The sequence below is a fragment of the Panthera onca genome, chromosome A3 (genome assembly GCF_046562875.1).
Source record: "Panthera onca isolate mPanOnc1 chromosome A3, mPanOnc1 haplotype 2, whole genome shotgun sequence".
NCBI classification, from domain to species: Eukaryota; Metazoa; Chordata; class Mammalia; order Carnivora; family Felidae; genus Panthera; species Panthera onca.
Window position 1 is genome coordinate 77,899,003 of NC_138341.1, and position 24,546 is coordinate 77,923,548.

The 24,546-nt window shown below is 47.2% G+C and overlaps 2 protein-coding genes across 2 annotated transcripts; both read right to left on the reverse strand.

The window, feature by feature from the left end:
- Positions 1-1,555: 1,555 nt before the first annotated feature.
- On the reverse strand, positions 1,556-7,355 carry ANKRD23 (ankyrin repeat domain 23). The gene is made up of 9 exons (XM_060607838.3): positions 7,279-7,355; positions 5,795-5,941; positions 5,495-5,620; positions 4,371-4,496; positions 4,005-4,103; positions 3,822-3,920; positions 3,568-3,666; positions 3,327-3,425; positions 1,556-3,236 (listed from the first exon to the last, which is right to left on the reverse strand). Exons 1-9 carry the CDS (start codon positions 7,303-7,305, stop codon positions 3,141-3,143), a joined length of 918 nt encoding a protein of 305 aa, XP_060463821.1. The 5' UTR covers positions 7,306-7,355; the 3' UTR covers positions 1,556-3,140.
- ANKRD39 (ankyrin repeat domain 39) lies at positions 5,829-23,329 on the reverse strand. Its single transcript, XM_060607859.3, has 5 exons — positions 23,185-23,329; positions 18,407-18,510; positions 17,798-18,001; positions 9,816-9,997; positions 5,829-5,941 (listed from the first exon to the last, which is right to left on the reverse strand). The coding sequence occupies exons 1-4, from the start codon at positions 23,282-23,284 to the stop codon at positions 9,854-9,856; spliced, it is 552 nt and encodes a 183-aa protein (XP_060463842.1). The 5' UTR covers positions 23,285-23,329; the 3' UTR covers positions 5,829-5,941; positions 9,816-9,853.
- Between the last annotated feature and the right edge of the window lie 1,217 nt (positions 23,330-24,546).

Below are 24,546 nucleotides of genomic sequence, written 5' to 3' on the forward strand. Positions count from 1 at the left end.
TGTGGGGCTTAACCCCAGGAATCAAGAGATCATGACCTGAGCCAAAGCTGGACACTTAACTGATTGAGATGTCCAGGTGCCCCTCCTGTTTTTTGTACAATCTTTACAGTTTTATGTTTTACGTTTAAGTCTGTGATCCATTTGAGTTAATTTTTGTGCAAGATTTAGGTTATTTTTGTTTTTAATGTTTGAGAGAGGGAGGCATAGCAAGTGCACGTGGGCAGGGGAGGGGCAGAGAGAGAAGGGAGAGAGAGAATCTCAAGCAGGTTCTGCTGTCAGCACAGAGCCTGCTGTCAGCACAGATCCAGCACAGGGCTGGATCTCATGAACTGTGAGATTATGACCTGAGCTGAAATCAAGAGTTGAATGCTTAACCAACTGAGAGCCACCCAGGTGCCCCAAGGGTTTGTTTTTTCAGCCTATAGATGTCCAGTTGCTCTGGCACCAGTTGTTGAAAAGGCATTCCTCTATTACATTTTTTTTTTGCACCTTTGTCAAAAATCAGTTGGGCATATTTCTATGTTTGCATTGTCTGTTCTGTTCCATTCACTGATCTGTCTCTGTCACTCCATTAATTCCACAGTCATGATTACCATAGCTTTATATTAAGTCTTGAAGTCGGGTAGACCAGTTCCTCCCATTTTATTTTTCAAAGATGTTTTAGCTATGAGTTTCTAAGTAATCTTATCTACAAAAAAAATCTTGCTGGGATTTTTGGTAGGAGCTGCATTAAACCTGTACGTCAATTTGGGGAGAATTGACATCTTTACTAGGTCTCATCTTCCAATCCACGAACAAGGTAGGTCTCCATTTATTTTAACTCTCCTTTAATTTTGTTCATCATTGTATTGAAGTTTTCAGCATACAAGTCCTTAAATGTTTTGTTAGATTTACATCTAAGTACTATTTTCATTTTTAAAAGCAATTTTTAAGTGGAACTGTGTTTTTTTAAGTTTCATGTCCACGTAGTCATTGCTAATATGCAGAAATAGGCCTTTGTATGTTTGTTTTAGATCTTGAGATCCTGAACTCCTTTATTCTAGGTGATTTTTTTTGTAGATCCTTAAGGGTTTCCTACATAGAGAGGTGTGTCATCTGCATCATAGTGGTGATACCTGGGTCCTACCCCAGAGAGAATTTAGCTTGGACATCAAGACCTTTTTTTTTTTTTTTTTTTTTTTTGAGAAAAAGTTGGGGAGGGACAGAGGGAGAGGATCTTAGGCAGGACTATGACCTGAGCTGAAATTAAGAGTCAGAAGCTTACCAGGAACCCCTGGATATCAGGACTTTTTAAAACCTTCCCTGGTGATTGTGATAAGCAGCCAAGTCTGAGAACCAGTGCTCTTGGAACTTGCCCATCAGTGAGTGAGTGAGTGAGTGAGTGATGCCTTGAGCACACAAGCCAAGTGTCTGGACTCCCCACTCTGCACTTGGGAGCCCATCTTGCTGTCAGGCCAGTATGGTTAACAGGCTTGAGCTTTGCTGCTGAGGAAGACAAGGCCTCAGACCTAATGAACTGGCCCCTCCCAGCCCAGAACAGACAAGTAGGCTGTGATGGATAGTCAACCAGTTTTAATGAACAAAAAATATTGATGCGTATAAAATGGTATTTTTGTCTGTCAAGTAAGGGTCCCCATTTTCTAGATGGGGGGTCGTCTTCTCCATGGACTTGAATGCCTATTTCTCCTATGGCTCCGGCACCTGGGCAAACTGTCCTTACAGTTCACCACAGGGCAGGGGCTGTCCATGAGAAGGGAAGGTGTGTGGCCCCCGGTGGGAGCTCTAGTCGCTTTTTCCATCCTAAGAATAGCCTTGTGCTCGGCCCAAGAAGGCCACCAATGTTAGACTAGAAAGAACTGCAAAATGGATGTCAATCCAGGTACCTTATGTATGTGAGGGAGGCTGACCCTTCATCTTAAAGCTGGGGCCTCAGCTTGTAGTTCTCCATTTAGGGCAAAGTTCCTTAAAACTCATTTTCCGCCAGTTCAGGACCCAGCCCTGCCAGCAGTATGGGTCTGCGCCAGTGCGCCATGGAGCGGAAAAGGCAGTGGAAGGAAGGGACCTTCAGGAGAGCTCGTGGGAAGCTGGGTCCTAAATCTGCCACCACTTAGCAGAGGAGGGAAAGCAGCAGGTGTGCTCCTCACTCTCCTCTGCTTCCCCTCCAGGGCTGAGCCACCAGCTCCTCGATGTCCCACCTCAGCGGTGGGAGAAAGCAGAGCAGGTGCAGCTGCAAGGTCCAGGCTCAAGCTCTAGTGCCAGGGCGATGTTGCCTGAGGCAAAGTAAGTAGGGTTACGGGCCACCACCCCAAAAGCTGGGTGGGCCACAAGCAATCCCCAGCTCCCAGGCACTTCACCCTTACCAGAAGCGCCACCAGCTGGTCAACTAGAGAGCGGCAGGCAGGCTGACCAAAGCCCTGAGGCAGTAGGCACAAAGTTTCCCTAAAATAAACATCAGCTCTAGCTCCTCAGTCTTAGGGCTTCTGAGGCAACCAGGTTGGTACTGGACTTCTGCAGTGGGGCCTCAAACCTATTGAGCGTCCCCTCCAGACTGCCAGACCCACCTCCAGAATCCCTAAGGCCAAAGTTGTCTAGAGCCACTCCACATGCTATCAGGGTTGCTGCTGATAGGAATGGAATTCCCCAGAGAAACCCCTGCCCCAGGGCAGCCACAAGCCATGTACTGAATCCCCGCCCCCCTCTCCCTCGTGGAGGGAGGGACACAGTCTCTCAGACTGAGGATCAGGGGACACCAAGGACACCTAGTACCCAACCCTGGGCAGCTCAAGGTTTAGGACTTATTTTTCGCTCCATCCTGGATTCCCACTCTCCCTACACTGTTCCTCATCTGGACCCACTTTGTTCCCTGCTTCCCTGTGGTCCTCTGCGTCAGCCCTTCCTAGCTGGTGCCCTGGCAGGAAACAAGTCAGCCCTGACTCGGGCCAGGGAGGCCTGCTTTATTCACCTGCTGGCCTCAGTGCTGCTGCTCAGTCCTGTTAGGACTGGCCTGAGGAAGCAGTCCCAGGACAGAGGAATAAGGACTGAGGTGAGACCCACAGAGTGGTGCGGATGACAAGACATAAGGATGGGAGGTAAAGGGGATGGAATGGTGGCTGTGAAGTGACCCTGCAGGTCTGCTGTCACTAGTACCGGGTGCGGGGATGCCCAACATGGGCCTGCAGAGCTTCCCGGATGCCCCGCTGCCAGTCTCGTGCTAGCTGCACCGGGGTCACTGAGGCCTAGGAACAAGGATACTGGATCAGTCCCCTTCTCCTTAAGAGCTCCACCCACACTTCTCAGGCCAGGGCCTCAGCCCTGCTCATACTCACCACATTTTGCACGCCCAGCTTGGCTCCATAGAGCAGCAGTACCTTCATGGCTTTGTAGTGGCCATGCCGCACAGCCTCGTGTAGAGCTGTGTCCCCTTCCTGTTGAGAAAGGGGATGTTATCCTCCCAACCTCCCCATCTTTGGAAGGTTCAAGTTGGCAAGTGCTGTCCTCGAGCTCTGGCTCTCTCAGTCACTGTTCCCGGGTGGAGCTGACCCAAGTCCAAAAGGCCCAGCACCTTACCTTGTCCTGTGCGTCAATGTGGGCTCCACACGCAATGAGATGCTCCAGGCAGTCACAGTGTTTCGTGCGTACGGCCACATGCAGGGGGGTACTCCAGATCTAAGGGAGTGGATGAGAATCTGTCTGCTCCAAGTGGTGAGGCCTCATCGCAACCCCAAAAGGCTGTGCTTTCGCTTCTCCACGAATAGCTTGAGCTCTTGTGCATTCTTGGGTCTTCTCTTTAGCAGACCACCCCACAGCAGTGCACCCCTCACCTTGTCCCGGGCGTTGACCTGGGCTCCCTGGTTAAGCAGCTGTTTGAGGATGTCCAGGTGTCCTCCACGGCAGGCCCAGAACACAGGTGTCCTGTCCAGCTACAAAACAAAAGCATCAACGTACTGACGTGCTGTGTGCAAGGCAGGGTGTCTGCCGTGAGGGTGGGCCTTCCCAGTTCTCACCAAGTCTCGAGCATCCACAGTGGCACCTGCCTCCAACAGCTTGTTCACGAGCTGGCTGTGACCCTTCAAACAGGCCCAGTGCAAGGCTGTGCGGTGCAGCTGGGGCAGAGACAGGAGATGAGGCAGAGGGAGCATGGCCACCCCTTTAAGGCCCTGCCCCGGGTCCTATTCCCAGTATTGGGTTCCTTGAACAGATGTGCCTGCTGCCTGATCACACCAAGGGCCCTTCCCTCCTGGCTCAGGAGGCAACTCGTGCCCCATAAGATAGAAAAGGCCTGCAGTTTCGTAGGCCAGAACTAAAATACCCTGAAGACAGCACCCCTGCAGCCGCTGACACTGCAGTCTGATTCACCCCACTCTCACTACCTTGTCATGGGCATTGGGGTCCCCTCCATCTGTCAGGTACTTGTCAATCAGGGTCTCCTGGTTCTCAGCAGCTGCCTTCAGGAACATCTCCAGGTCCACAGACTCCAGCTGGGCCTGGGGCTGCAGCTGGATAAGTTGAAGGAGACCAAATCATTTCCCAAAACCACAGGCCTCTGGGGCCCTACCACTCTAGCCAAGCGGGCCCCTAAGAGCTGGCTAAAGACTAGCATTGGCTGGTGGCTTGTACAAATCAAGAGTTTTTTAATCTTTTTTTCCCACAAGCAGGAGGGGGCAAAGAGAGAGGGAGAGAGAATCCCAAGCAGGTTCTGCACTGTCAGCATGAAGCCTGATGCGGGGCTCAAACTCATGAACGGTGAGGTTGCGACTGAAGCCAAAACCAATGGTCGGATGCTTAACTGACTAAGCCACCCAGGTGCCCCCAAATCAAAGATTCTTAAAAACCCACCCCCCAGGAGATTCTGACTGACTAGGCACCTATTATGCCCATTATGGGTTGCCTTGCCCCCCACCCCCTAAGTTTATATGCTAAAATCCCAACCCCAGGACCTTAGCATGTGGCCTTATTTGGAAATAAGCAGCTGGAATTAGTTAAAATAAAGTCACACTGGAATAAAGTGGGCCCTAATCCAATATGAGTGGTGTCCTTAATGAAAGGGGACATGTGGACACAGCATGCACATGGGGAGAGTGCCATGTGAACTCAGGCAGAGACTGGTTGGGGTGATGTACCCACAAGCCAGGGAACACCAAAGCTAGCCACCAAGCCCTGGGAGCTAGACGGCTGGTAGGGATAGACTTTCCCCCACAGCCCTCACAAGGAACCAACCCAACCCCACTGACATTTTGATCTCAGACTTCTAGCCTCCAGAACTGGGAGAATAACCTTCTGTTGTTTAAGCCACCCTGTGTGTGGTCCCCCAGCAAACAAGTAGGGGGCTGTGTGCCCTCCAAAATGGATTTCATTCAGCTTGGCAGGCCCTGGCAGTGAGCTGGTGGCTGGCAGCATCCACTCTTCCCCAAGCCCTCCCGGGGGAGAGGAAGCACTTCCCCACAAACTCCGGCCCCAGGTGTGCACTCTCCCCTCACCCTGACTCCTCACTTACCTTAACCGTGGGCTCAGGTGCCCTAGGGGGGACTCTGCGTTTCAGTCGTTTTCTCCGTCTTTGAACCAAGTTTTCCAAGTCAGCCAGAGTCTCCAGATTCAGTCTGGAGTTGTTCAATCTCTCAAGCTGGGGCACAAGACCAGACCACACCAGTAGTCAGCCTTGGTCATGGAAGCCTCGGGGGCAGGCTCCTGGCTGGGCTCACTATGTCTCCCACCCACCGGAGGGACCCCAGCCGCCTGAGGCCCTCACTGCTGACCCTTGGCGTTGGCACCCACTGGGCCCCCAAGCACTGCTCACTTTCTTCTTCTTCTCTTCTTCGAGTTTCCACTGCTCCCAGGCCACGGCCTCTTGGGCTCCCAGCCTCCAGGCTCTGGGCCCGCCTCCACAATCAGCAACGCCATGTCCACATCCCGACGCTTTCCTTTCAACTCTTTCTCCACATACCTGTAGGAGCAGGATAAGGATAAACACTCAGAAAAATGAAGAGTCCTTAGAAGACACCGCAGTGCAGTACAGGGATCCTGGGAAGAGCAGACCTACAGAGATTAGTGTTGTGGACGTCGGGGTGGTCTGACCCTTCGCAGTTTCCTGGTGCTCTGCTGGCATGCTCCCTGCCACCTGTGGATGTTGGCTCTCACCTACTATAGTGTTGCCTGGGGCCCAGGATAACTGCCGCCTACCCTGTCCTGTCAGCAGGACACAGGGTCAGGGGCGTGATGCCACATCTATTTATATTGCTAGGCTTGTGTCCAGGTATGCTCAGGGTAGGTGACACCTCAGCTTCCCTCCTGGGCCATCGTCCTTACATTCCTACCAGACCACGCCATACTGCCATCTAACCCCGAGCTCAGGACAGAGGACATGCCTCGTGGGTAAAATTGTGAACTCCTGGGTTTAAATCTTGGCTCCTGTGAAGTTCTGTTTCTTCATCACTAGAATGGGGGTAACACTAGCAATTAGCTCACGAGGCTGAGGAGGAAACTAAGTACTGGGACTTTGCTGGGGCAGAACCCACCATATCATGATCTGTTCTTATCCCCCGCACCCACTGGGGGTTCAAGAGCTGGGGAGCACTAAGGAATAAGGATACTGGGGGAGAGGGGAAACGGGATGACAGATGGCAGAGCCTAGGGCTCCCAGCATGCAGAACTAACTAGTAAATGCTGGCAACCTAACTTTCCTCAAGCCCAGCAACCCACTTCCCAGCAGAGGCTGCACTGGGCTGGGCCCACCAAGGCACTGGCCTGCAGAGGGGCTTACTGGGCAACCTGAGTCCTGGGCCTCCCTCCCGTGCCTTGCCTCACCAAAACAGACACCCCTAAGTGTCACTGGTGTCACCGCTTCTCTCACTGCCTGGGAACTCAAGAGCACCCTTCCTCTACCCCAAGCAAGGCAGCCAGACCCTCTGGACCATTTCCAGAGTGATGGTTATCCTAGCAGCTGAACTAAACCCACACCCCAGCTACACTCATATCTTCCAAAGTAACCTACCACTTACAATTTCTCTTTTACCATCACAGTCCAGAGGAAAACTCACTAAACTTGAGGGCTGTCACGTCTGCCGTCACTCCGCATCTTCCCATTGCTTCCCTCTCTCGCTACCTCACAGAACTGGGCTGCCACACCAGAAAACCACCGCATGTTTCTGCTCCTAAAACCTGATCCTTAGACCACAGATAGAAGCTGCCTGCCCTCCTCTAGCTGGACCTCCTCATTCTGCCGAGCCAGCCTGCAGTCTAGACAATCGCCTGGCCTCCCTCCCCTCTGCCCCTTGTTCTTACCAACTGCTGGATACTGATGACATCCATGGTCCCCCCTGCTCTTCACACCCCCAGTGAGAGGAGCTGAGTGGCTCAGCCCTTTTATAGAGAGCTAGCTCCTGGGGGCAGGGCAGGCCAGAGGCTTTTGCCTGGGCCAGATTGCTCAGTGGCTCTGTAACACTGACCAAAATACCAGTGTGGGCGTATAGCCCGCTGAAGGCAGCAGGAACCGCTTTCAGCTGAGTCAGGTGCACTCTCAGACACCCACTCTCCTGCACCTGCTCAGGAGTGGTCCAACCAATAAACGGATGCAGGGGTGCTTGGGCCACTAGAGAAGAGTTGAGCATGATCCTCCATGTTGCTGCAGGTCTAGCTGCCTGAGATCCTAAAAAACCCAGCCAGCCTGTCCTAAGCAAAAGGAGGCCAGAATCCTAGAGGATATCTCTGGAAGGACAGGCCTAAGAGGCTGACCTCTGCGTCAGGAATCCTCATGGCATCTACAGGAGGAAATCAGGCTTCAAGCGACCTCCCACTCCCAGTTTCAAGACTGCCCTCCCTACTCTTGCTGGTTTCTTTCCCCAGGTGGCCCTCACTTCTCCCTTATAGTTCCTGTTTCTTCTCCCTCACCACTCTGAGAGTCAGTGTTTTAAATTATACCACCACCAGGGGCCAAGTCCAGCCTGTCATCAGCACCTCATGCCTCTTGAAAAGCCAAGTCCCACACATGCAGGTCCCCTACCCAACGCCCTCCTGGCAGGGAGCATGACTTTCCACATGGAAGCTGAACGGAGATCCACTCCAGGTCCAAGTACGGAATGTCAACCATTAATCCAGTCACAAAGCAACCTGTCTCAAGCCACCAAAGTCAAACTTCCTAATTCCCTTTTAAGATGCCAAGCATGCCCTTCACCCAGCTGTGCCTTGAATTCTGCTTTGACCTTTGAAAGGAAATCTGATAGGTAGTAAATAAGATTCCAGAATTGGAGCTACATGAGTAGAGATGACCTGAACCAGAGGGAGGGAAGAACTACAGGTCAAGGACAGCCCGAGGCCCCAAAGGGCTGGGAATGGTTCCACCCACAGCTGGCTTCTTGGTAAATACATCCAAGTTTTGAAACTTAGGGAACCTGGAGGTTTTTAGAGAAACTTGGTCCTTATGCACCAGGGGTTTTTGTCTAGCGTGATTTCTTGCCTTTGAGAATGCAGAGGGGGAGTTACCTAGAGTGAGGGTAAGTAAGATAAGACAAGACGTCAGTTCTGGACTCAATTGTCTGCCACTGAAACTCTCACCAGTAAAACTAGTTTCTTCCACATGAAATTAACTGGTATGAACTCTTACCAAAAAATTATTCCTTATAAAAAACTGGAAGATAAACAAAACTCAAGATGCACTTGATGAACCACTCTTGCCACAGTGGCCCAGGGGATACCATGTATACCGGTGTTGTATATATCCTCTTTTCCTCTATGTCTTGTGGATGTACAGTCATGTTTTTATAGCCACGTTTTAAGAGGCATCACACTGATCCCAACTCAGCACGCTTTCCACATTAGCCTACACTGCACTCTGCTAAACTTCCCCCAAATGACACGTGTCCCAGAATTTAATCATTGCCCTAACAGAGAGAACTTCGCTTGTCTCCCTCCCTTCCTCCTTTTTTTTTAAATTACACTACATGCTCCAATGCACAACTCTGTAAACGTCTCTGTAAGTAAATTTATGGATATTTCTCTAAGTAGCTACAGAGAAATCAAATTATTGGCCCTACTCACTTAAGTTTTGATAGATATTGTCAAACTGCTGTCTACAGCAGGTGTACCAATTTCCATGAGCAGATACCAACAAAGTGATGGTAAGAAAGAAAAAAACCACAATATTACTATCCAGAATATACAAACTCCTATGAATCAATCAAAGGAAGAAAGTCTTTAGGCAATAGGTATGGACAGGAAGTTCAGAGAAAACAGGTGGTCAACTTCACTGATAATCAGCAATGCAAAATAAAGCAAGAACACTTTTAATCTAGCAGATTGTTAAAATTAATGCAAGTTGAGGAAGTGGGTCCTCCAAATACACTGCTTGCAATGTGCCCAGCACACTCTCTAGTGCTCTCCATAGATTCATTCATTGAACCCCCGCACGGCCCTTAAGGCAGGCCGTATTATAATCATCCTCACCTTACAGATGAGGAAGCCAGGACAGATGGGTGAAGTGACTTTTTCCAAGGGCACTCAGCCAGAAAGTGGCTTTTGTCATCTATTCCGTGGTTTCTTCTAATACTTACATAGTTCTGTTTTTATACTTAGGTCTTTACTTGAAATTTATTTTTGAACATGGGATGAGGTAAGGATACAACTTTATTTTTTCCAAGGGATAGATGTTTCCACATGAACTAATTTAGAATATGATCATCTGTCCAGGCGTAAGCACTTACAGCCCCACGAGATCTACTCCCTCACTTCCACAGTGGCCAGAATGGGGCTCTTCAGGCCTCAGTTTCCCACCCTGCAGCATGGATGCTGACCAAGGCAGGGGCTGGGAGGGCTAGTCTGTGTACCCTTGCATGGCAGCCTAAGACAGCAGAAGGGTGGCAGTTCAGCTGGCCAGCAGGTCCCGTAGGTCACTGTCGCAGGGCAGCAGGTCACATGCCAGTCGTGCCTTCCGATCCCGGACAGCCTTCAGGGCTGGGCTGTGTTGCAACAGGAGAGAGCAAATGTCCACGTGACCCTTCTCAGCAGCCTGTGGAGAGAGAGACCTGAATCAAGAGCCATACCCTCACTGGGCCCTGCCCTTTCTTGATCCACTTCTGGGAATTTCTTGGTCCTAAAAAAGGTCTTGTGAAAAGAGAGACACTGGCTGTTTGATTTCCCCTAATTCCTACCAAATCCCAACAACTTGCATAAAGATTGGTGGAATTCTCTAGTGCTATTCTGGCAGTTAGCTTGAGTTTTTCTCTCTTGTGTCCTTTGCTCAGTGGCCATTCTTCTCTCTCCAGGCCTGCACATTAAAAACAAATATAGAACCTTAGATCTGAGTGTCTTTTACAAATGTACAAGGGCGTCGGGCACCATGGGTACAACCTATACCAGACACAGCCTCTGCCCTCTGGGACCTTTCAGATGAGCAGAGAAAAATGGGCTCAGGTTCTCAGCTTTCTCCTCTGCCTCTTTTTAACTTAACTCCCCCAGAGGAGAGAGTTAAAGTGACTTCTATAGATTAGTTTATTCAGTGTTCACAATAACCTTCAAAGATAGGAATTATCATTATTCTCATTTTACAGATGGCTTATACAAGTGACTTGTCCAAGGTCACAGAGCCAGTGAGGCAGCCTAGGGACTCTAAACCAGGTCCATCTGACCGCCAAGTCTCAATTCTTAACAACTGTGTTATACCACTTGAATTCCCTGCTCCTCCCAACAGACAGACTGATGTACCTAGGGGCTTTTGAGAGGTGTAAAAATTAATATTAGCAGCAAATATGGTCTGTAATCTGAATCCAGATCTTTATTTTGCAGGTCCTCTTGAGAAATACAGACCCAAGGTTCTCAATTTTGTTGCCTCAATTCAGGCAGTGGTATGTTGTGTGCAGTTGTGAGATGCATCCCAAAGAATTTTTTCAAAAAAAGGACCAAAGTTTTCAAGTAGCTTATTTTTTGAAAAAGAAAAAACAATTCCTATTCCTCACACATGTGCATCCCCTGAATGAGAGAAAAAGGCAGGATACACGCTGAAAAGGCCTCATGCTGTGGGGAACACCAGCCAGCAATATCTGCGGCAGTGTCCTGCCCGTACAAACCCTCCATGGGAGTTAAAACAAAATGAGCAACACCAGTTTAGACCATTAAGAAATAAGCAATCTGCCTCTCCAAATGGCAAGCATCTTAAAAGAAAATAAAACAACATCCGGTTGTTCACTCAGCACATATTCATTGGGCACCTAGGCCAGAGCTGGGGCTACAACAGTAAACAAGATCAAGTCTTAGCTATCTCTAGAGACAGAGACAGAATTCAAAGGAATTTCAAGGAGAAAAGTTAGGAAAGTCAAGTGCAGGGTGCTTCTGCACATCAGTTGCATGAGCTGCCCACGTCTAAGGAACAGGAAGGCTCTCTGAGGGTGTGATGTAGAAGCTGAGATCCAGAAGGAAAGACAGAAACAAGCCAGATGAAAACTGGGAGAGAGGCATCCAGAAGGGGATAGCTTGATATGTAAGGCCCTGGAGTGTCACCATAATAGGGTCAAGAAACTGAGCCTGAGGGGCGACTGGGTGGCTCAGTTGGTTGAGCATCCGACTGTTGATTTCAGTTCAGGTCAGGATTTCACACTTTGTGAGATCCAGCCCCATGTCAGGCTCCACACTGAGCATGCAGTCTGCTTAGAATTCTCTCTCTCCTCTCTCTCTGCCCAACCATCCAGTATCTGCAAGTATGCTTGCACATACTGTCAAAATAAATAAATAAATAAACATTAAAAAAAGAGAGAGAAAAGAAACTGGGCATCAGTGTTAAGAGACAAGGGGATGGGAGCTCAAGATGGGCACCTGGCTAACTCAGTCAGAAGAGCATGCAACTCTTGATCTTGGGGTGGTGAGTTCAAGTCTCATGTTGGGTGTAGAGATTACTTAAATAATTAAACTTAAAAAAAAAAAAAAGATAAACTGGAGGAAAGGTTGACATTTTCCCTTGAAGTGCATGCAAGTGTAATATATCTGAAAATCATTGGATGATGAAATATTCACATCTGGTTTCCTAAAAATTAAGTTGATCTTTGAGACAGCACCCTCCACACCATTTTTTTATTGTGGTAAAAACATTTCACATGAGATCTACCTTCTTAATTAACTGATTTGTGATTTTTAAGTAATCTCTATACCAACATGGGGCTCAATCCCACAACTCCAAGATCATGGGTCACCTGCTTTCCTGCCTGAACCAGCAAGGCACCCCGAGATCTACCTTAAGAAAGTAATTAGTTTTGGAAATTGTTTTTTTCATATTTACTATTTACTTATTTATCTTGAAAGAGAGCGAGCGAGCAAGCGAGCACCTGTGCAAGTGGGAGAGGGACAGAAAGAGAGGGAGAGAGAGAATCCTAAGCAGGTTCTGCGCTCTCACTGTAGAGCCCCACACGGGGCTCAATCTCACAAACCATGAGACCTGAGCTGAAATCAATAGTCGGATGCTTAACTAAGCCACCAGGGCACCCCGGTAATTGTTCTTTTTATTGTTAAATGATAGCCTCCCACCTTTTAAGTAGGCCAGGACCAATGTGGGGCTTGAACTCAAAATCCTGAGATCAAGTCACATGCTCTACTGACTGGGACAGCCAGGCACCCCACCCTTCTCAACAAATTTAAAGTGTACCACACAGTACAGCCAACTACAGGCACAGTACAGATCCGTAGAACTTAATCAACTTGCCCAAGTGAAACTATACCAGTTCAACAGCAACTCCCTCCCTCCCCCCTGCCCCTGGAAACCACCATTCTACTCTCTGCTTCTAGGTTTGACTATTTTATATATAGGAAAACCTCGTTTTGCTGCACTTTGCTTTACTGAGCTATGCAGGTATGGTGGGTTTTGTTTGTTTGTTTTTATAAACTGAAGGTCTATGGCAACCCTGCATCAAGCAGGGTTTTCCCAATAGCTCTTGGTCACTTCCTATCTGTTATATTTTCATACTTCCTGAAATTTTCAAACTTTTTCATTATTATTGTGTTTGTTACGCTGATTTGTGATGTTTTTTTAATTCACAGAGCATTTTCTTTAATTTTTTAATTTTATTTTATTTTTCTGGAGTTTTATTTATTTAACTTGATCCAAGTTAGTTAGCATACAGTGCAACGATTTCAGGAGTAGATTCCTTAATGCCTCTTACCCATTTAGCCCATCCCCCCTCCCACAACCCCTCCAGTAACCCTCTGTTTGTTCTCCATATTTAAGAGTCTCTTATATATTGTCCCCCTCCCTGTTTTTATATTATTTTTGCTTCCCTTCCCTTGTGTTCATCTGTTCTGTGTCTTAAAGTCCTCATATGAGTGAAGTCATATGATTTTTATCTTTCTCTAATTTCCCTTAGCCTAATACCCTCTAGTTCCATCCATGCTGTTGCAAATGGCAAGAGTTCATTCTTTTTTATTGCCAAGTAATACTCCATTGTATGTATGTATGTATGTATGTATGTATGTATGTATGTAAACACACACACACACATACATACCACATCTTCTTTATCCATTCATCCATCGAAGAACATTTGGGCTCTTTCCATACTTTGGCTATTGTTGATAGTGCTGCTATAAACATTTGGGTGCATGTGCTCCTTCGAAACAGCATACCTGTATCCCTTGGATAAATACCTAGTAGTGCAATTGCTGGGTCATAGGGTAGTTCTATTTTTAACTTTTTAAGGAACCTCCATACTGTCTTCCAGAGTGGCTGCACCAGTTTGCATTCCCACCAGCAGTGCAAAAGAGATCCTCTCTCTCTGCATCCTCACCAACATCTGTTGTTGCCTGAGTTGTTAATGTTAGCCATTCTGACAGGTGTGAGGTGGTATCTCGTGGTTTTGATTTGTATCTCCCTGATGATGAGGGATGTTGAGCATTTTTTCATGTGTTAGTTGGCCATCTGGATGTCTTCTTTGGAGAAGTGTCTATTCATGTCTTTTGCCCATTTCTTCACTGGATTATTTGTGTTTTGGGTGTTGATTTGATAAGTTCTTTATAGATTTTGGATACTAACCCTTTATCTGATATGTTGTTTGCAAATATCTTCTCCCATTCCGTCGGGTATCTTTTAGTTTTGCTGATTGTTTCCTTCCCTGTGCAGAAACTTTTTATTTTGATGAGGTCCCAATAGTTCATTTTTGCTTTTGTTTCCTTTGCCTCTGGAGATTTGTTGAGTAAGAAGTTGCTGCAGCCAAGATCAAAGAGATTTTTGCCTGCTTTCTCCTCAAGGATTATGATGGCTTCCTGTCTTACATTTAGGTCTTTCATCCACTTTGAGTTTATGTTTGTGTATGGTGTAAGAAAGCAGTCCAGGTTCATTCTTCTGCATGTCACTATCCAGTTTTCCCAACACCACTTGCTGAAGAGACTGTCTTTATTCCATTGGATAGTCTTTCCTGCTTTGTCAAAGATTAGTTGGCCATACATTTGTGAGTCCATTTCTGGGTTCTCTATTCTGTTCCATTGATCTGACTGACTGTTCTTATGCCAGTACCATATTGCCTGCATGATTACAGCTTTGTAGTATAGCTTGAAGTCTGGAACTGTGATGCCTCCTGCTTTGATTTTCTTTTTCAAGATTGCTTTGGCTATTCACGGTCTTTTCTAGTTCCATATGATCTGTGATCACTAATCTCTGAGGTTACTACTATAATTATTTTGGGATGCCATGAACCACACCCATATGAGATACTGAACTTAATAAATGTGTGTGTTCTGACTGCTACACTGACTGGTTCCCCAGTCTTTCTCTTCCTCGTGCTTCCCTATTCTTTGAAACACAACAATATTGAAATTAAGCCAATTAACAACCTTACAATGGCCTCTCAGTGCTCAAGTGAAAGGAAGAGTCAATCAATGTGGCAAACTTCATTGTCGTCCTAGTTTAAGAAACTGCCGTGATCCAGTGCTTCAGCGCTTCAGCAGCCACTACCCTGACCACCCTGATACCCGGAGCAGGCATTAACATTGAGGTAAGACCCTCTACCAGTACAAAGATTACAACTTGCTGAAAGGTCAGATGGTTAGCATTTTTTAGCAATAAAGTATTTTTATTTTTTATTAAAAAAAAATTTTTTTTTTAACGTTTATTCATTTTTGAGAGACAGAGAGAGAGCATGAGTGGGGAAGGGGCAGAGAGAGGGAGACACAGAATCCGAAGCAAGCTCCAGGCTCCTAGCTGTGAGCACAGAGCCCAACGGGGGGCTCGAACTCACAAACTGCGAGGTCATGACCTGAGCTGAAGTCGGACGCTCAACTGACTGAGCCACCCAGGTGCCCCAGCAATGAAGTATTTTTAAATTAAGGTACATACATTTTTTTTTGACATAATGCTAGCATACACTAAATATACTATAGTATAAACATAACTTTTATATACACTGGGAAACCAAAAAAATTCCTTTGACTTGCCTTATTATGGTGGTCTGCGTTATGCCTATACCTCATATAAGAGGTATCATGAAGTATAAAAAACAGAAACAGGGGCGCCTGGGTGGCTCAGTGGTTAAACATCCGACTCCAGCTCAGGTCGTGATCTTGCAGATCGTTGAGTTCAAGCCCCACATCAGGCCCTGTGCTGACAGCTCAAAGCCTGGACCCTGCTTCAGATTCTGTGTCTCCCTCTCTCTCTCTGCCCCTCCCTCACTCTCTCTCAAAAATAAACAAAAAAAAAAAAACAAAACAAAAAACTCTACTACAAATGTTTTAAAATGTATCTACTAGTGTCTGTATCAAAGTGTTACCCCTGCTCCCATCATATATTTTTTTTAAAAAATAACATGTACTGGGCTGTCTGGGTGGCTCAGTCAGTTAAGTGTCTGACTTGGGCTCAGGTCATGATATCAAGGTTTGTGAGTTCAAACTCCATACAGGGCTCTGTGCTGACAGCTTAGAGCTGGGAGTCTGTTTCAGATTCTGTGTCTTCCTCCCTCCCTGTCCCTCCCCCACTTGCGCTCTCTCAAAACTCTCTAAATAAATAAACGTTAAAAAATAATTATAACATGTATTATTCAACAGTCAGGTGTACAAAATAAATAAAAATAAGAACTCTATCTTTGCTGACCTAACATTTCAAGGCTACTGTACTTAAACAAGCACCTTCCTATCATGCTTCTGGAGTCCAGATTGCTTACTGTGGACTTGCCGACCCCTAGCTGTCTCTGTTACTGCCTGGGGAGGCAGAGTAGAGTGTGTGGAGGAGGAACACTGGCTGCTAAAAGAAAACCCTCCTAGAGGAAGCTCATCAGTGTGTCTTGTCTTCTAATGGCTGAGAACTTGCCACACTACATGCTAGAGGGAACTGAAAGTTGTCTGTGATTGCAGAGCCCCCTTTGAGACATGTCTCTAATATGAAGAGTGAACACAAATTTTTGGTGGACAGCAAAAGTGTCTGCCACAGGTTCTGATGGTAAGTCATGCGGTCAACTACTTAAATTTTTCTGTTTTACAATTTAGGGGCACCTGGGTGGCTCAGTCGGTTGAGTGTCCGACTTTGGCTCAGGTCATAATCTCACAGTTTGTGAATTCAAGCCCTGCATCTGTACTTCAGATCTTCTGTCCCCCTCTCTCTGCCCCTCCCCTGCTCACTCTCTCTCAAAAATAAACAAACATTTTAAAAATAATAAAATTTCACATCCAGAATTACGTTTTGTAGGCTACAATTCAAAAATATTCTTTTATAAAAAAATGTTTATTTATTTTGAGAGAGAAAGAGTGCGTGCACTAGAGCAGGGGAGAGGCAGAGAGAGACGGAGACAGAGAATCCCAAAGTGGCTCCACACAGCCCAACACAGGGCTCAATCTCATGAACTATGAGATCATGACCTGAGCCGAAACCAAGAGTCTTGAGTCCAAGTGCTCAACTGACTGAGCCACCCTGGCGCCCTCCAAAATATTCTTTACTGTGTGTTGTTTAAATAAATAAATATATAAGAAAGAAAGGAAGGAAGGAAGGAAGGAAGGGAAAAAAAGAGAAGAGAAGAAGAAAAGATAAACTGGAGAAGCAGGCAGGGGCTAACCCCAGACAGCCTTGTAAAGCAGCTTAAGGCCTTGAAGGCCTCTAAGGTGTGGCATGATCAGAATTAATTTAAAAACCATCACTCTGGGAGAAAACCAAGTGGAGGCAAGAGAAGAATAAATGTATACACATATGCCATAAACATGCATAAACCATTTTTCAAATGTGCATAAGAAATCAGTAACAGTGATGCCTTGAGGGAGGTGCCCTAGAAGATCGACGAACCAGGCATCAGGGTGGAAGGGAATCATTTTCCTGCTGCACTGTTTTGTACTCTTCAAACTCTTCACCATGTGTAGGTATTTCTGGTCAGAAGGTTAATTAAGCAATCACTCTGGTTATAGTATGGAAAGTGGGCTACAGGGACAGGTAAGAGTAGGTGTAAGCTTCATTCAACTTTTTTTTTTTTTTTAAAGATTTTTAAGTAATCTCTACACGCAATGTAAGGCACAAACTCACAACTCCAAGATCAAGAGTCATATGCTCTACTGACTGAGCCAGCCAGGGGCTGCCCCTAAAGTAGGTGTGAGCTTCAGAAAACTAACTTCATGGAAAAGCATTCATGGCATATCACTAAAGGAAAGAAAAAAAAAAATGATACCATACATTTAATTCTAATTTACATGCACAGGAAAAATGCCAGATACGTTAATCCTAAAGTGATGACTGGTAAGCACTGGCATTATAAGTGATTTGTATTTTCCCTTTTCTGCTTTCCCCATGTTTTCTACAGCGAACATGTTATAACTTTTATAATGACAAAAACCAAGATTTTGAGGGGGGAAGGGAGCATACCTTATGCAAACTGGTCATGCCATCGTCATCTACCAACCTGGGGTTGGACCCATGAGACAGCAGGAGCCGTGCAATTTCAGTGTGCCCACAGTAGCTTGCCCGGTGCAGAGCAGTGGCGCCCCCATGGGTTTGGGCATCACACTTAGCCCCACTTTCCAGCAGGAACTGGCATACAGCATAGTGCCCGTTGCGGCTGGCATAGTGCTGCAGGGAAAAGAGACCAAGTTCAGACAGCAGAGCCCAGGCAGGCAATGAGGGTGGTGGAGGGGTGAGAGCATGGGCTCGGGAGCAAGAGGATGATCTCCATCAGCTATATGACCTGGGCAAGCCTCTTCATTTCTAGCATCAGTTTCCTCAACAGGCAAATGAGGATAATAATTATTCCTATGTCACAGGACTGTTAGGAAAATGAAATTAAATAATTGATGTAAAGCACTTTAACACTAATTAAAAAAAAAAACAAAACAGGTTCACCTGATGCTTAAAACAGAAAACCTGCTAGGAGAGAAGGGCAGGAGTAAAGGCGACATAACCCCCTTCCCCACAGGGAGCACGTATCCCACATGAAAGCTTCTCCCTCCTCTGACCCTGTGTTCCTCCCCAGCTCACCAGAGCAGTGTAGCCAGCTGAGTCAGGCTGGCTAGGGTCTGTTGCCTTCTGGATTAAATATTTCACTCGACCTAGGTCTCCATTCAGGGCTGCTGACCAGATTCCTGTGGAAAGACAACCAAAGTGCTGGATAATGTTGAATGACTGGAGACTTTTAGTGCTTCCTTTACCTCTTGATCTCCATTTTCTCACCTATAAAATGGGGGATTTATTCATTCAACAGATGATATTAACTGAGATCTCCTCTGTGCCAAGGGCTGTCCTAGGAGGTGGCGACGTAGCCGTGGACAAGATAGACAAAGGGCTGGGGTGCCTGGGTGGCTGTCAGTTAAGCATCTGACTTTGGCTCATGTCGTGATCTCGTGGTTCGTGGGTTCGAGCCCCATGTCAGGCTTTGTGCTGACAACTCAGAGCCTGGAACCTGCTTCGGATTCTGTGTCTCCCTTTCTCTCTGCCCTTCCCCCGCTCACACTCTATCTCTTAAAAATAAATAAACGTTAAAAAAAAAAAAAAAGATAGACAAGGGGCTTTGTCTAATCAGGACAGTAGAATTGGGCAGACACAGAAATCCCTTCTTCAAACCACTTCAAATACACAAATGTTGGATAAGGTAATGTTTAAAATATTTGAATACACAGGCAAATTTAAAAGCAAGAGAAGGACATTACCAGCTGCCAGAACAAGGTGAAAACCACAGCCAAAGTGGTGAGCAGGTACTGAGTCTGCAGAATCCCAAAAGTCCTTGTAACTAGACACAGATAATTTAAAAAAAAATTTTAATGTTTATTTTTGAAAGAGAGTGTGAGAAGGTGAGGGGAAGAGAGAGAGAGAGAGAGAGAGAGAGAGAGAGAATTGGAAGCAGGCTCCAGGCTCTGAGCTGTCAGCACAGAGTCTGACGTAGTCTCGAACCCATGAACCGCAGGATCATGACCTGAGTCGAAGTCAGCACTTAACCAACTGAGCCACCCAGGTGTCCCTGCACATGGATCTTAGAGGCTTTGGCTAGAACAACTGGGCAGGGTCTGCATCAAAGGCTGCAGGCCACGTGTATGGCAGGGAATAGATACAGCAAGGTTCTGTGCACAAAGCTGGTGGGCAGGAAGTACCATGTCATGGATGAACTGGGACTGGAAAATCTCTACTTTCCTGGTCTGAATACCAGCAAGAAGCAAGCTGCCAGGCACAGGCACTTCACTCATTCCGCAAATATTTACTGAATACTTACTATGTATCTGGCACTCTTCTGGGCACTAGGGATCAGCCAAGAATTAAAGATCCCTGATCTCCAGTGCTCCCCTTGCCCTGCAAATTTTAGTCTTATGGAGGTTACATTCTAATTATAGGAGACAAACAGGAAAAAAATAAGTCAGGTGGTACTAAGACCTATGAAGAAAAATAAAGCAGAGAAGGGATATGAGCAGTGGTCACAGATGGCATCTTTGATAAGGTGACATCTGAATACAAACTTAAAGGAAATGAGAAAAGGCACCATTCCAATAGGTGTTAGAAGACAGCACAGGCAGAAGAAACCTAAAAAAAATCAAGCAACTTGGAGATGTGGGACCTATATTTATTTATACCCCTTAGGGAGCAGAACCCCCAAGCTAAGAGTATGTCATAATCTGGATCTGTAATAAAAATGGACCCAGACAAGTGAATGTTATAAGGGCTGCACAGAGGCAACTTAAAAAAAAAAAAAAATGTTTTATACCTCCAGAAGCCAACAAAGGTATGTGGATAATCTCTTACAAAAGAGGACATCCCACCACTCAGCCTATGAGCTCAAAAATTAGAAGCTGTAAAACAAGAAGCAATCCACTGCCATGTGAGACAGTCAGCAAATACAACAAATGGAAAAATGCATGCTTTAAAAATCAGCCATAACAACACAATCTAAAAGACTTTAAAACAACATTTAGGGGTGTCTGGATGGCTCAGTTGTGCATCCGACTTAAGCTCAGGTCATGATCTCACAGTTCATGCATTTGAGTCCCATGTTGGGCTATGCGCTGACAGCGCAGAGCCTGCTTCAGAGTCTGTCTCCCTCTCTCTGCCCCTCGCTCGCTTGTGCTCACTCTCTCTCTCAAAAATAAACATTAAAATTTTCTTTAAAAAATAAAAAAATAAAACAACATTTAATGTGTTCACAGAGATGAAGGAATAGAATCCACAAATCAACAGAACGTTAGGGGTAAAAAAAGAACAAGGAGATCTAAAACAAAAGTCAGGGGCACCTGGCTGGCTCAGCTGGTTGAGCATGTGACTCTTGATCTTGGGGTCATGAGTCTGAGTCCCATGTCAGTTTTAGAGATTACTTTAAAAAAAAAAAAAAGTCAGTAAATTAAAAAATAGAATCACTGAAATAAAACAACAACAACAACAGATGGTTGGACAGTACTGCAGACCCAGCTGGAGAGAGAAGGAGTGACTTGGAAATCACCCAGAATGCAGAATGGTAAAGACAAAAATATTAAAAAGAGGTAAAGAAACATAGAAGACAGATTGTACCAACATGTGTCTAATAGGAGTTTAAAAAAGAGAGAGAAACTGGACAGAACAGGAGAGGAAATGTCTGAAGAGATATCGTCTAAGAATTATTCTGAAGTAGGGGTACCTGGGTGGGTCAGTTGGTTAAGCGTTTGATTTCAGCTCAGGTCATGATTTCACAGTTCATGGGTTCAAGCCTCGCACTGGGCTCTGTGTTGACAGCTGGGAGCCTGGAGCCTGCTTCGGATTCTGTGTCTCCTGCTCTCTCTGCCCCTCCCTCACTCACACTCTGTCTCTCTCTCTCTCTCAAAAATAACTAAGCATAAAAAAAGAGAGAGAGAGAGAATTATTCTCAAGTAAAGGCAACCATGAGTTCTCAGATGAAAACCACATTAAATCCGAAGGAGAACTGATCAAAACAAATCTACCATGGTGAAATGACCAAACATCAAGAATAAAGAGAACATTTAAGTTACCAAAAAAGAAAAAAATCACCAGTCATTGAAGAGTAACAAGCAGATTATCAGCTAAATTCTTAACAACAGTAGCAGACAAAAGAAGATAAAGGAAAAATATTTTCAAAGGTTTGAGGGATAAAAAAAATAACTGTCAACGTAGAGTTTTATACCAGTCGAGAGAGAGAGAGAGAGAGAGAGAGAGAGAGAAATGAATGAATGAATGAATGTTGGAGAAGCATACTCACTAAAAAACTTTAAAGGATATACTCCAGGAAACGGGAAAATAAACCCAGAGAGTAGATATGAAGAAAAAGAATCCACACAAGAAAACAGACAAGGATCTTTCCCATGTGTGGGAAATAGATAATAAATAAGTAAACAAAGTAATGTCAGGTTGTGAAAACTGCTTTAATGAAAGTAATATATCAGAGTAACCTGGAGGGTAAGGGGCCCTACTTTGGATAGGGCAAGGTTTCTTTCTCAACCGCAGCACAATTAGCATGTTATACCAGATAATTCTTTGCTATGAGGAACTGTCCTGTGCACTGTAGGATGTAGACCAACATCCCTGGTCTCTACCTACAAGATGCCATAGCACCCTCCCAGTAACACCTGAAATTGTCTCCAGACATTGCCAAAGACCATTTGGGATCAGAACTGCCCCCAGCTGAGAACTACTAGAATGGGGTGTTCAGGGTGGGTCTTTCTGAGGTGACATTTGACCTGAGACCAGAGAGAAAAGCATTAGCTAGCCTGATGTTGCAGGAAGTTCATTCCAAGGAGCTGGGACAGCAAGTACAATGGCCTTAAGTCAGAAAGAGATCTTGCATGTCTGAGAAACCAAAATTGAGCCCAGTGTGACTGAAGTGCAGTGACTGGGGAAAGAAAAGGATGAGGAATAAAATGAGGGCAGAGAAGTAGAACGGGCAGGGATTAGATCAGTTTGTAGGCCATGGAAGGAATCTGAATTTTATTCTAAGAGCAATGAAATCACCTGATTTAATACCTTCAAAAAGTTACTCTGGCCTCTAAGTAGAGAAGAAAACACCATAGGAGGGCAGGAGTGGAAGCAGGAAGGCCCATGAGGGAATTGCTTCAGTAGCCCCAAGAGTGGCAGAAGTGGAGGGAAGTAAGCAGATGCAAGAGTCACTTAATAGTTGGGTCAGAATGCATATAAAGCAGTAGCATCTACCCAACAATTGAGGACAGTGTTATTACTGTATAAGCTGCCTCTGCACAGAGGGATAATACACAGCTTCCCAAGAAAAGAGGACATTTTCTTTCAGCTTTATTGTGTTCCTTACTGGCGATACGATCTCCTTACAGTCTGGGGTAAAAGAGTTCCTTCTCAGGTCCCAAAGGTAGAGATAACATCACCTGCGCTGAGGGCCGTGTGTGCCATATCTAAAGCCTACAGGATCCGACACACTAGGGCTCACACCTGAGGTCAGAACTTTAGTTCTCTTCGCAGCGCAGCCCCCTCTGAAGCTCCGTGACCTCCGGGTAGCTGCAATACCCCGAGCTGCTGATTCTGCCGCCCGGCCCCCCAGACACCCGAGGGTCCCCGAGTCTCTAGGGGGCGCACCAGCTGAGACGGGCTCCGCCCCACCACTTGGGAAAGTTAACAAAACCAGGGCCTCAGTTTCCCAACCTGCACACGAGACGAAGTTTCTAGTGGCGGAGCCCCTGCCAGGTGCCTGGTGGGATCTCACTGACGCGGGGGCTGGGAGCCCACTGCCCCCCTGGGCTCCCACCCGGCCCGCTGCGGCCCTCGGGGTCCCGCTTCTCGGCCATCTCCTTGTGCCGCGACCTGGAGACAGCGGGGAGCCTCACCCCTGTCGAAGTCCATCTCCTCCAGCGTCTGTTGCACGCCGGACGCCACACCCGGATGAGAGCAGCACGGGCTATCGGCGCATGGCCGCGGCGCCGCCATGCCAGCCTTGGCGCCCGCCCCCGCCCTCCGCCGGTTGTGCGCACGCGCGGCCGCAGCGGGTGGGCGGAGCGGACGCAGCAGAGGCAGCACCAGCTCTGGGATCCGCCCCTCGGCGGCCGAGGATTTCCTCGGAGGCCGACCCAGCTGGGCTTTAGCTCGGGAATCAATGGAAGCGGCGGGGCGGGGCTTATGGCGCACCACCGCGCTCCGAGGCGGCCGCGCGAGGGCGTCCCAGGCTAAGCGGAGTGCGGAGGCCGCAGCGTAGGATTCCCTCGCCGCCCCCCCCCCCCGCCCCCACCTCTTGGCGGATGGCGCCGGAGCCCCCGGCTTCGTAGGTTGCGGGGACGCAGCGGGCGGGTGCGGCAGCTTGTCAGAGCCTGGCCCTCCAGGTTCTGTGTGCCACCGGTTTCTCCAGGGCAGGAGTCGCCGGTCGCGCCCCAAGGTCTCCGTTCTCTCTTTCCACACCCCCTCAAGGCCCAGTGACCTCGCTTCCTCCTCCTTCCTCACGTGCCTCCTGCCCATTTCTTGGAAGACCCCGTGGGAGGAAGGGGGTCACTTGTCCTGCCACTAGGAGCATGTAAGCCCCGAGGCCAGGGACGGGCCGTTGGGTTGTACCGAACCCCCAATTCCACAGTGGGAACCTAATTTACTGAATCAGTCTTCATATGTCAACATCCTCAGGGCATGGGTTTATTGACCATGCAGGAATCTTAGAGTACCCAGAAGTCTCCAGATTCATAGCCCTTTCCTACAGCTGAGGACACCCGGGGCAGCGGCCCATTTCAGCCACCGCAGGCCCTCCAGACCAGTCACGTGTGGGGAGGACTTTTCAACTGTCTCTATCTGTGGGCATGAATTACAGAATCCAGGCTGGGGCTTGTTTTCCTTACAAGTATCTGGGCCCTCCTTGTACCACTACTTAGATAGGACAGTGGCTTGGTGCACACTGGGTGGTAGTGGGGAAGTTCCATGCTCCACATAGCTGAAGTGTTCAGGACTAACATTCCTGGGGCATAGGTAGGATGGAGGTAGCCTTTCCTCCCCTAAGCTGGTTCAGAGCCCCATCCTCACACAAGCCAGTCCATACAACCTTAAGCTCTTTCTAAGAAGTTCCCCTCCTTTTACCCCTCACTCCCACTTCCCCTTCCCAGAGTTCTGGGAAACCAAGCCCCTCCCCACTCTCCCTGCCTCCCAGTGCCCTAACTTCTCCCTTTGGCCAGAAGCCAAAGCTGGCTTGAAGAGGCTGTGGCTCTGGTCTGGTT

What these genes read in the sequence shown, in the direction of transcription:
- ANKRD23 (XM_060607838.3), bottom strand. Translation starts at nt 7,305, where the DNA reads ATGGATGTCATCAGTATCCAGCAGTTG. An exon ending in TCATCAGTATCCAGCAGTTG is followed by an intron (nt 5,942 to 7,278) that starts GTAAGAACAAGG and finishes CTGCTCCTACAG; the next exon opens with GTATGTGGAGAAAGAGTTGA. An exon ending in AGGTCAACGCCCGGGACAAG is followed by an intron (nt 3,667 to 3,821) that starts GTGAGGGGTGCA and finishes CCACTCCCTTAG; the next exon opens with ATCTGGAGTACCCCCCTGCA.
- ANKRD39 (XM_060607859.3), bottom strand. Translation starts at nt 23,284, where the DNA reads ATGGCGGCGCCGCGGCCATGCGCCGATAGCCCGTGCTGCTCTCATCCG. An exon ending in GGAGATGGACTTCGACAGGG is followed by an intron (nt 18,511 to 23,184) that starts GTGAGGCTCCCC and finishes GTCTTTCCACAG; the next exon opens with GAATCTGGTCAGCAGCCCTG. An exon ending in GCATGACCAGTTTGCATAAG is followed by an intron (nt 9,998 to 17,797) that starts GTATGCTCCCTT and finishes CTCTCTCCACAG; the next exon opens with GCTGCTGAGAAGGGTCACGT.